The sequence below is a fragment of the Leptinotarsa decemlineata genome, unplaced genomic scaffold (assembly GCF_025532065.1).
Source record: "Leptinotarsa decemlineata unplaced genomic scaffold, Ldec_3_MD MMD2_tig00026354_RagTag_RagTag, whole genome shotgun sequence".
NCBI classification, from domain to species: domain Eukaryota; kingdom Metazoa; phylum Arthropoda; class Insecta; order Coleoptera; family Chrysomelidae; genus Leptinotarsa; species Leptinotarsa decemlineata.
The window spans coordinates 16,653,572-16,666,351 of NW_027412702.1; the positions used below are offsets into that span (position 1 = coordinate 16,653,572).

The window sequence follows — 12,780 nt, forward strand, 5'->3', positions numbered from 1 at the left end:
CAAAAGGCTCTGTAGTGTATGACTTGTTTTATAAACCAGCTTCATACCTAGTTCCTTGAAAATATTTCCAAAGTTCCTCGTATATTGGTGGTATGGAACTGAGATGTATTTATCTTGGTTTTTGTCCTTTCTGAAAGTCGAGATTTCGTTCATTCTTAACCTAAACTTCTTCTTCCTTATTATGTCATCTACAATACCCCTCGAGAAACCGTTAGTGGCTGCTATTTCCTGTATTGTACGTCTTTCTTTTGTGAACCTATCGTGTGTTAGAGGGAAAGTCAAAAGACGATGCACTAAAAAATTCAACCCAGCACGTTTGTGCTGTCCACAGTGATGTGAACTGTCAGGAATATACCTGTACGTGCTTGTTATTTTTCTAAATATATCGTATTCTAACCCTCCATATTGGCTCCTCATCACCAAAACGTCAAGAAATGGTACTTGTCCCTTATTTTCTAACTCATACGTGAATTTTATTGATGGACATCTATTATTTCAAATGGAAACAAAGTCGTCAATATTCGATTTTTTGGTATCGAATATCGCGAAAATGTCATCCACATACCTTAGCCAAATCCTAGGAAAATACTTCGACTTTTCTTTGGTTTCCATTTCGAATCTGCTCATGAACAGGTCTGCCAGGTAGGGAGACAAGAGATTTTCCATGGCCGTTCCTTCCTGTTGTTCATAAAAGCAACCTTCTACCTGGAACCGATTTTGTTTCATTCACAAATTAGTAAGAGAAATGAATTCATCGATTTCGTTATTATTGAAATTATTTTTCTCTAGTAATTCCCTGAGGTATTGCAAGGTCTGTGGAATTGGGACGCTAGGAAATAAGGAACTAACATGAAAAGAAACCAAAATCTCACCTTCTTGCAGAACCAAGTTTTTTGTATGTTGTATGAACTCTAAAGAGTTTTTTATACCAAAACTTGGTTCCGCAATAGACAAGGTTTCAAATTCCTTAGTGAGCCACTTTGATATTTGGTAGGTAGGAGCTCCAATAGCTGACACGATGGGGCTCGTTAATTTTCCCGGTTTGTGAATTTTTGGGAGGCAATATAGTTTCGACACCATTGGGTTGGAAACTTGTAACTTTCGTTTCAGTTGAGGGGTAAGTATGTTGTCGCATTTTTTGAGGACGTCTTTTACTTCGGCAATCATCTTTGGTGACGGGTTCCTGGACAGTTTCGCATACGGTCCGTTAGTAATGAGAGTATTGACCCTTTCGTAGTAGTCCGATTCATCCAGAATTACTACTTTGTTACCTTTGTCGGTTTTCCAATAAAAAACGTCCTTTTCTCTCAATCGTTTGATAAGTTTCTTTTGGTTCTTATTGTTGTTTATTGAATGCTTCCGTTTATCTGTTATCTTATTCTTGGAGATTTGATTCCTAACCTTTTCTCGAACTAGTCCCTTCGAGGAATCGGGCATATATTGAATCGAACTTTCAACACTAGCAACGATATCCTCAATAACTTTCTCGGAAGGCGGGATCACAAATTTCAAACCGTTGTTCAAAAGGTTCATCTCTTCCTTATCAATCTGATCTCTTCCTTTTAGAACTATTTTGGTCTATCTGTAGATGTCGTATGGAACTCATCAAATGACCAATATTTTGAAAAATACGATTAGTTACTGGAAAATATCAACTTATTTTGTTTACTCTAGTTAAAAATCAAATGGAAAAATAGTGATACCACCATTTTGTCACTCACAGATAATGGACCGGGAAATCCTCACGCCAGATAGTGATATCCTTCATTTCAGAGTAGATAATGGAAGGCTCGTAGAACAAAAGACGCGTTCTGGACTGTTATCAGCAGACCACAGCGGTTGGACGCATAATGAGTTTAATTGGGTTTTGCATGGGAGGCACGAAAAAAATGAATTCGGACCACGTAAATGTGATTATATCATATATACTCCGGGAAAAGTAATTCGTTGATTCATTTTGAAATATTTCTCTGGGCAATGGCAGCACTACCTGCCACAATGTTTATTCCGTTCATTAAATTTAATTCAAAATATACGAATAGTTTTCAAGTTTGGTAACTATTTCTATACTGAAATAATTGGCTTAGCAGAGTAGAAATGCTCGGAAATTACGAAATCGTGAAAGTTCTGGTGCAGTATGATTTGGGTTCTATATTCCAACAGGATGTTCATCTCATTAGCAAATGCATCAATGACGCGACTGTTCTTTTGTGAATTCGAACCATCACATTCAAATTGAAAGAAAATGCTTTGGAGACCTTAGTTTTTTCGAAAAAAAATTTCTGGCTTTCCACTTCTCCCTCACTGAACAAAATCATGAAAATAAAAGTCTTCATGAAGATATGTAGAACTTATACGGACGTTTTTTTCAGATACAAACTGGATTTGTTTTGGTGTGTCTTGAATTGCATTACGATGAATGAATTGAGGACCTCTAAACGGGTTGGTCGATTTTTGGAATCGAAGCAGCAATGGACATGGAACTAAAAGTTTTTCCAAATAGGATGTCATTCAACCCTTATTGTTATTTGAAAAATAGAGGACAACACTTCTTCTTGGACAACTGAATGTTTTGTTATTCTTTCTCATTCACAATTTGTTACCTTTGGTGTAGCAATGAATATTACTGGAATTTTATCCCAACACCAAACAGTTATTTTAACACCTCGACACGTGTTTCGATCACCAAGTGATCATCGTCAAGAGAAAGATGATCGTGAATATATTTCATTATATATGATTATATATTATTTCATTCATTTTCATTACTTTTGTTCCCAAATTCACTACAGCACTCAATCGCATAATCGAAAATGATTTTTCTTCAAGAGAACTGAAATGCTCACTTTCCATTATCCCCAATTTTCATTACTTCGCTCACTTCGCTGCATTATATTTTCAACGGAACTGATTTGCGATATTATCGAAGGTTATTCAGAGTTTTTCAGGACCCTAAGCGGATTCCAGAACAATTTTTTTCAGCGCGACATTTCCCACCGGATCTGAGAGAGAAAATATCAATCAATCGCTAACGCCAGATTTATTCATTGCTCTCAGCCGGTTTATAATTGATTGGATCGGTATCGATGACGGAGTTCTTCGCTTCGAAGTATTAGTGAGAATTGTTCATTGTATATCGTAAATGAATGGCAAATTTTTCAATTACTGACTCTATTCAATACCAAGAAAAATACCACGAAAATGCAATTCATAATTCTGTTACATTTTTCTCCGTGGGTTTACTAATAATTGACCACACTTTACAATAAACAAACTCAAATTCATTTCACTCTTGATACAACAAAACACTTCAACTGAAACTTCAACTGAAACTATTGTTCAAATATCTGTCGCCTTATTAGATCGCTCTGTACCGCACTGTCCGCGAAACTTGACTATCACTTAACTCTATATAAATATGCTGGTGGTTAGCGTTTACATATCGCAATCAAAATGCCTCGACGGCGGTAGAGAGATCTTACGGAATGCCACCGAAACGGCGCGAACATCGAACAACCGCAAATCGTCACCCGGACTGGGTGCGATCTTGGCCATGTCACAATTGATTTACGACTGCCAGCGGCGGCCGCGTAATTTTTTTTTGTAGGAAATGATTCACAACAATACAACAATCCAATTCAAATACTTTTCAGTTAATATCTTCATCCTGTCGCTGGAAAGCTTTCGTTAAATGCTGAACGTGATCGATAGTCACGCCTTAAATGCCCCAATCTGTCGCAGTTATGGAATTTTGGCCACCCTCATGCAGTTCTATTCATCAGATATTTCTTCAGATATTCCTCTAGACCTACCATGAATCGATATGCTGCTTCGTTGTTGTCGCGAAACATTTCGGCAGCTTCAAATTCTAGGGCATAAATGATGGCTTCATTCAATATTCAATGACGTGTCATCTTCAGCGACTGCTGCAGGTCCGTGTCACGGACCCCGTCGATGAAACTATGGGCAATCATCTAGTGGGTGAAGTTATCAAGTGTTTCTGGGTACGCAAGTCTTAGCAACCTTTCGATTTCAGCCCCAATCTCCTGTAGACTCTGGGATAGGCTTTGAGTTCTCACCTTCGATTGAGCTTGATAGACTTGTTGAAGATGCTCACTACCGTAGCCTTTCCTCGTTGTGCCAGTATGAGAGCCGTTGCTATCTCCTCATTTTTCCACCCATTAGTTTCCGCAGCGGTCTCAAATTGTCAAAGTTTTAATGAAACTACTGCTACAAGGGAGATATGTCGTTTTCCATTTGCATTTTTTCACAGAATTCCTCTTCAGCTCCAGTAATTATTTACGAAGTTCCCGAAAAACCTCTTTGAATGTTTTGTCGACTCCTTCAAACTCCATTTCAAGATTCCCTTCAAATTTCCTTGCATCCCCATCAAGTCTCTCATCGACTATTTTTTCCTTTCCGTCTTTTGTTTCCTGAACTACTTTTTCTTATGTTTCCTGAATCAATTTCGGTACCTCCGCTTTACTCCCCTGGGAAGATATCGAATATTTGAATAAAGGGAGGTACATCTTACTGTCTTTTTCTTGTTTCTCCTGAATATTCACAAATAATTTGTAATCTTCCTCTCTGTCTCTTTCGTGTTTTCCCAATAATTTACGATCTTCATTTACCTGTAATCGTTCTTCCTCTCTCCTTCGTTCATCTTCTCATTTCGGCGTAACGGTTCTTCCTTCCTCCTTTGTTTATCTTCTTCTCTTCTGCGATTTTAATTCTCCGCCAGGCCCACTTGCAAAGCCGCGAACATGTTTTCCACCGAATGGGCGCGAACATCTAACAACCGCGAAACGTTGGCCGGGCTGGCACGATCTTGGCCACGTCACAATTGATTTACGGCTGCAGTGGCGGCGGCGTTATCTTTTTTCTCAGGGGGTGATTCACAACAATACTCTCTAATCCAATTTACGCACTTTTCCTAATCACCAGGAATGCAATACTCATTTTGACTACGTTTTACCATGAAAGTCTTCGAGAGATGAAAAAAACTAGTTTTTTTCATCTCTTGATATGAATGATTTTATATTACATTAAAGTATGTATGCAGCAATAAGTTGTCGAACATTTCAGATGTTTTGATTTTCATCATAATAATGAATCATTCATATAACTGTCTTAAAAAAATCGAATGATTATTGTACATGAAACCAAAAATATGAAGATAATACAAAGAATGTTGAAATTATACGATCAGTCAATGTGAACGTAAGTGAAATAGTCCAAATAACGTAAAGTAATTTTGTTTTTCGTACATTCTTTAGTCCTCATATAGCCAACAAATAACTTTTTGGTTGAGTGTTATAATGGTTTCATGGCAAAAAGTTGGTTTTTGAGTAACTTACTTCTCACGCCCTGCTGGCAAAAACTATTACCTTTGCGTTAGAGTATGAGCTGATGAGCGGAATAACTTCGATGGAAAAATAGGTTCGAACCTGAACAATGAAATGTCGCCTCAATCTAAATTTGGCTACTCACCCAAAAATCCAGGTATGGCTCCCAACGGCATAACGAATAAACTCACTAGCAAATCGGCAATGGCCAACGACAACAAGAAGTAGTTCGTAACGTTCTGCAGCCGCCTGTCCAACAACACCGCGAGGCACACAAGAATATTCCCCAGTCCCCCAGCTGTTATGAACACCACCACGAAAAGAAAACTCCAGTCATAATGAAACCTACTCCACGAAATGTCAGAACTATCCGTACACGACCAAAACACATCGTCACTTTTATTCGACAGATGGCACCGAGCATCTGGAACTCTGATAATGAAATCGCTGAGGTTAGACGAGAAGAAGCTCACCAAGAGGTCTTTGGTAGAGTTGACGTTGCAGCCGACGCAATGATACCAACCGTCCTCGCTGGAGTTGGACTCGCAGTAGAAGTCGTAGATTTTCTGGTTCAGCTCTGTGCAGACGAGTGTGAGAGCTGCTGACTGGTTGCAATGGGTGGTGGTGAGGTTTTGTGTGCATCTTGTTACATTTTCATCCGGTGGTCCAGAGTGTAACGATGATAGCATGGTTCAGTTGGAATCCATAGAACTCTGCAACAAATTAAAAGTTTGATTTCAGAAAACGAAAAAATATCCACATAGATTCACGAATTCTCCAGTTGATTTCTATTCAGACTAGAACCAAAGAGCGTGATTGAAGTTTTCTTCGCGTTAATTAAAAATAAAGTTTTATGGCATTGAAGTTAGGGCAGTTATGCCCTCATTTATTTTCGTGACTACATCAAAAATGTGATGAGGGAAACAATTTAATATAATCGACACTAGTTCATAATGCAAACCCACGTGTCATGTTATCAGAGCTGAACTTTTTTCTTCGCTTTCGACACCGAACCTATGAATTCAAATTCACTAAGTAGTTGGTTGGAGCCCAAAATAAGCTTTGGTATATTTCCTTCTGAAACTAGAGCCCAAATACAACGCATTCATGATCCCACACCAGATAGCACTGTATCTATTCGCCATAAGTATCATCAGTTGTGTAAAGGGGAACCACGAATACTTTACTGGATTCAACTGTCCGTTTTGGACAAACCTAGATTACTAAATTTGATGACATTTGTCTCCACAAAGTCTATATCTATAGGTTCGAAAGAATACCTACCCATGCCATGGATATCAGTGTGGGACTGACTGATTTGTTTTTGTGCGCTATTTTCATCTAATTTCCTTAAAGTTAAAGCTACAGCGAGAGACAGAGAACGAATTTCATTCGGCGGATATTCATGGTTGGAATCTTCTGTCGATCTCATAAATGGTGTCTTCGCCTTTTCATAGCTTTGAAAAAGTCCAAAAGAATAATGTTACCCACTCATCATTTTTTTTCATTTCACTATATGCTGACTTAATCAATTGCGGGTTATTGGGAATTTTGATGGTATCAGGGATTTAAAATTGCCCTTAATGGAAAACTGTAAGCTATTTCATACTACTCATGCAAGAAAAATAATTGAGATATCCTCTATATAAAACGTAGTAGTTCAATAACAAAACAAAACCTTATATATATATATATATATATATATATATATATATATATATATATATATATATATATATATATATATGAGAAGGAATCACATCTTCCTTCACGAATATTCCATCTGTGGAATCGACTGAAAATTCCAATATGAATTTACTGACAATCGAGGATCCCAAAGGCGGTTCTTTGCAAAACAAAGCTTTAACATCACTTGTCGAAAAAGATTCGTCTTTTGCCTTTCTCTGGATCTATATTTTTCTGATTTGTGGTTTCAATCCATAGTTTTCGGTTAACATCTTGAAATTATAAGTAAAGAGTTCAGTATGAGTATGGTTGAAATTGAAAGGCGTTCATTTTCAAGAGAAATGAAAAGAAATGTTTTTGCTTTCTACTCCTTCATTTTCTTTCTTTAAAAAAAAGAAAGGAGGCAGTTAATTTCAGAATGGACTCTTTACGAAGATATATGGATCGTGCATAGAAGTTACTTTCAGATGAAAAAATTGGAAAAAAAGAGCCTCAAGAGTCTCCTGAAAATATATTTTCTTGATTCAAACAAGATTCCTATGGCTGGGACAAAATCAAAGAAGCGAATAAATGTCATCACTTACTGGCATCGATAACATGTATAAATTTAACTCATTCCTGACATAAAAACGTAATTTTATGAACGAAATGAATGCATCCAGATTGGTGCTGAGTAGCCAATGAGACAAGTGTCTTATTCCGAAACATCGATGTCCATCATTGAGGATGACAATGTTTTATGTGGGTGGAGTTGTATCTCTTTCATATTTGTGTAACATACCCGTGAATGATATCTGATTCAACGAATATTTAAAGTATAGAAAACGTGTTTTTTGTACAATACAATGTTTATATAAAAGTACTTTCCATTTCAGTTTGTATTTGAAAGTAACTTGTATGCATGAGCTACATATCAGATGATTTATCTGTTTATGGAAGTTCTTACATTATTTTCATAAAAATGATTTCTTCAGTGATTCAAGCTTGAACAATATCGCAAATATTTCCAAGACCAGCCTGCCTACATATCAACATACCAACTTCTTTGATACCTATTTCTCACAATCTTTTGGTATGTTGTCATCATTCAAATTTTTCAGAGCATCTTGGAAAGGGTCTATATCGATCCTTGCGGTATCCCGACGTTCATATCAAATATATCTGAATTATATAATCTATATAATTTTTCAATAAACCGTATTCCGAATAGAGTACAAGACATTATCTTGCTTTCGATGAAATGAACTATTTTGCAACAATATTACTGCAGAATATTCATTCCAGTTAATTCACACGTATCGAATGTCCGAACCTCAATTCAATTATAATAAATTTGGCTCATCTTTCCGAACCTTCGCGCCATGAATCTCCGTTCACTCTATCACCAGATTTAAAGACCTCATACTGCACGTTAAAGGCACATAAAACGCTTCGTGAAATCCCATTCCCGACAACATTGTGGAAAAAATACCTGCCATAAAACCGTCCGAGCTAATTACTAAGCTTGATGGAAGTGAAAATGTTCATCCGGTCGGATCTAGATCGGCCCCCTCCAGCGCCGGCTTAGAAGGGGAAACCCGAGTGGTCACAGGGCGCCCCCCCATAGCCCAAAAGCCTCATACGAGCTAACACATGTCTCAAGTTGGTATAGATATGCCTAAACTCTATAAAATACTAACTCAAGTTGAAATATGTGATCTGGCCGTTCCATAGACTCCCATAATCTTGTGGTCAGGAATGTGATGACTATTCGTTAATTTTGCACCAGTAGTATCTGAAGTAAATAAAAGGCTCAACCTTATATTTCAACTATGAGATACATTCTGCGTGTCCCAACGCCTGACTAAAATCTGACGTTTTTATATATATATATATATATATATATATATATATATATATATATATATATATATAAAATGTAACATATAGTGGGCATAACACTCTGAAAAGCTAAAAAGTGGGGCAAACCGTGGACACGTGTTTCTGGCTATTGGCCTCATCAGCGCGGTGCAGCCAAGTGTAAAGATGGGAAACACTTGTTTGTCGAAAGCAGGAAACAACACATACGCACTGAGTCAACAACAGAAGCCAACCGCACTTTTGTTGTTCCAGTTAGAAGACCTAGAATTCCCAGGCTACATCTAACATGACCACGTAGGCAGTAATAGCTACCTGCGTGACATCCGGGTCCAGGATATAAATACAGAGAGAGATTTTATCGAGTGTGTATGATACAAATAAAAAATGTAACAGATAGGTAGAGTGTTATGTCCACTATTCGTTACATTTTTGATTTGTATCATACACACTCGATAAAATCTTTCTCTGTATTTATATATATGTTTGGTGTAGGTGCTACAGACCAAAATTCCATTTTTTAAAATAGAACGCCCTGTATATCATTACATATTCAGATGCTACATTAAATTCTGATATCATTTCATGTTTGGTTTTTGAAATTCGGTTACAGCGTTGTTGAGTTATTGCTTAAAATGTAAAGTCTTGAGAACGACTATTATTTTTTTAAATATCTCATACAATTATTCTCTCTGCATCAGATCACATGAAAATTAGTCAAAATTTTGGGTGTTCGAAGTAATGGTTTCAATTTTGAGTTGTGGAATTCAGTCAGGAATCATTTTGAATATGAAACAATTGCGAAATTGAAAGAGGTGTATTCGAAAACAAATCTTTAATTAATTACAATGTAAATAATATAACTTGATAAATCATTTCATAAGAATGGTAGGTACCTAGAAATAAGTCATAAAAATTGTTCAAAGTGATGCCCATTAGATATTATACAGGCTTCGAAACGTCGAATCACTTCTCTCGTACAAGTCGCTCTTATAATATCAGGCGTAATATCACTGCACGCTAGTCGAATTTCCATTTTCAGATCATCCACATTCAAAGGGGGAGTAGTGAAAACAATATCTTTTAAATAACCCCATAGGAAAAAATCAAGCAGTGATAAATCTGGGGAACTAGCCGGCCACCGAATTGGACCCTTATTACCAATCCATCTATTTGGGTACGTTCTATCCAGATATTCAGTAACAATCTGTGAATTGTGAGGAGGAGCACCATCTTGTTGCCACCAAATTCCTTGTCGTTCTGCTATGGGAATATCTTCCATCAACTGGATCAAATAATTTTCTAGAAAATGTAAATATCGCAATCCATTGAGATTTTCATTGAAAAAGTAAGGTCCTATGATGCGGCCATTGAACAATCCACACCATACATTAATACCCCAAGTAGTTTGAAAATTACTTTCGCGGACCCAGTGGGGATTTTCTTGAGACCAATAGTGACTGTTATGTCTATTCACAACTCCATTATTGTGGAATCGCGATTCATCGCTCCACAAAATTTGACTGAATATGTTAGGACTTTCATGTAATATTACCTGAATACAAGCAATGAATTCAAGTCGTCGTTCAAAGTCCGTGGGTTTCAAACCTTGTACCAACTGAATTTTGAATGGGTGGTATTTATTTTCTTTCAGAATTCTCTGTACATTAGATTTACTCACACCGACTTCTTCTGCAAGAGTACGGATAGAAACATGTGGATGAATAATAATATAAGCCAACACATTGATCTCTAAATCTTCAGTTCTAACAGATCGTAGAGGTGAGAATAATGGTTTGTATTCAGTAGTAGTCTAGTTCAATTCAATAAAAGATATAGACTGGATTCGTGTACGAGTAAATAAGTTTTTTTGAAAATTTATATTTAAGGAAAAGTGCAATAACTCAACAACGCCGTAACCGAATTTCAAAAACCAAACATGAAATGATATCAGAATTCAACGTAGCATCTGAATATGTAATGATATACAGGGCGTTCTATTTTAAAAAATGGAATTTTGGTCTGTAGCACCTACACCAAACACCCTGTATATTTAAAAATTATATCAAAATATAGCTCTCATGAACTCCTAAAACTTTTGTATGAAACATTTTTGTGTATCTCCTTCAACAAACCAGATATTGCCTGTCACATAAAATGTGGGACACCCGGTATATATATATATATATATATATATATATATATATATATATATATATATATATATATTTATTTCGAAATCGATCACTTCATTTCACTTTATTCACTTCCTCAATATGAATATTCAATCAAAATGTGCATATTCTCAACAGATCTAAAATCTCCATATATCAGGATCAATGGTCTATTGGTTATACGAACTCAGTCGGTGCGAAATAAAAATTTGTTACCGATTCTGATTACGAAAAAAAGTTTCAAAAAAATATTTGTACTAGGTGTTCTTTTTTTCGCTCATTTTTTTCTGTATAGTTGATAAAACATAAAACTCGTTTGCGAAAGAATTTGACACACAATTGTTATTCTGTGTGACCTGCATTCTATCTGTCGAATGATTGTGTACTGTGGAAACTTCTGAAGTAGAGAGCCGTAAAGTTTTTTCCCAACAATTCACATCTCCGCAAAAAAATATTTCTCAATTCCTGTGGCTGGGATTGAAGTGATTAACCTCATGAATATTTATACCGGGTGTCATCGTAACAAGAACAGAATTGTATAATTTGTTGAATAAGTCGTAATGATAAAACTTCGTTTCTCAATGTTATTTGGAATGGTGCTGATGAAGTGTTAAGGGCAAGTATTTCGTCCCGAAATTTCGGAGTACCTGCATTAAAATTTGAGTCTTTTCCAAATAAATGATATTTTTGATCAATAAATTTATATGAATTATGCTGTGTAGCGTTCCTTCAATTCCATAACGAGTTTGTAGTCTTGTCAAAATGAGAAAAACTGATTTCCATTTGTTGATGTTTAAGAGTAGTTGTTTCAACTTTTTCAGTTTGTATTTGACAAAAACGTCTTCGCATGATTTGCACATCTTTGTGAAGAGTTTTTATTGAAGTTATTTCATTTCTTCCTTTCTTTGAAAATTCAAGACATTTCTAGTTCAATAATGAAGATGAAAAAAGCCATTTTTTTTTCAAAATACTTATCTTTTCTAAAAATGTTTTTGAAGTGATAACTTCTTATGGGAGGGTCTGACTTCCTTTTTTCTTATGCACACATCAGCGGAAGGCAGGCTCACCCACTCTCGTCGGACAAACACTCAGGGTTTATTGTAGAGATATACTGTTGACAGTATTATAAAATATTCTTTTGTTATATGAAACGTAGCCTCAAAATGATGATACTGATTTCGTGTATGTACATTATTAGTATCATTATCACATCCTACAAAAGTTAAAATTGGCTTATGGTTGCTCTAATATATGTACATACATAAAACAATCAATAAATGATTTTATTAATAAATGAGCTTTCCTTACATTGCATCATAATAATATACATAAAATTCAAATAATAACCTAAGCTTGTCTCAAGTTGACAATTTCAATATTGAATAGTTCAACTTAGATCAGTGTATGTTATCACTTCTGTCGGGCGTGCCACGACGCACAGGTTTTTTTTCAAGCAGGGGCGTCAAAAGCTCTAAGACCGACCCTGTCCTGCCGACAGTCCGACTGTCGGGGAACTCCCGGTTTGATTTATTATTTCGCGATCGGTTAATCTCGTTGACGAGAAGTCATTCACGTCGAGCAATAATGGAACTAGTTCGGAGTGGAATTCGGTTTTATGTCTGACGCGACCTCTTTGATGGACTGGGAGTCTGTGCTGATGGTTAGTCGGTCGTTTTCTTTATGAACGGTACATTACACACATATTACATTCACCTCGA

General features: G+C 36.3%; 1 protein-coding gene across 3 annotated transcripts in view; it reads right to left on the reverse strand.

The window, feature by feature from the left end:
* Nucleotides 1–12,780, reverse strand: part of 5-HT2A (5-hydroxytryptamine receptor 2A) — a 391,848-nt gene that overhangs the window by 246,730 nt on the left and 132,338 nt on the right. For all 3 annotated transcript variants that reach the window (XM_074184568.1, XM_074184567.1, XM_074184569.1), the window contains exon 2: nucleotides 5,491–6,058. In XM_074184568.1, coding sequence (XP_074040669.1) covers nucleotides 5,491–6,034 — 544 coding nt within the window. In that variant the 5' untranslated portion in view covers nucleotides 6,035–6,058. The remainder of the gene's footprint in view (nucleotides 1–5,490; nucleotides 6,059–12,780) is intronic.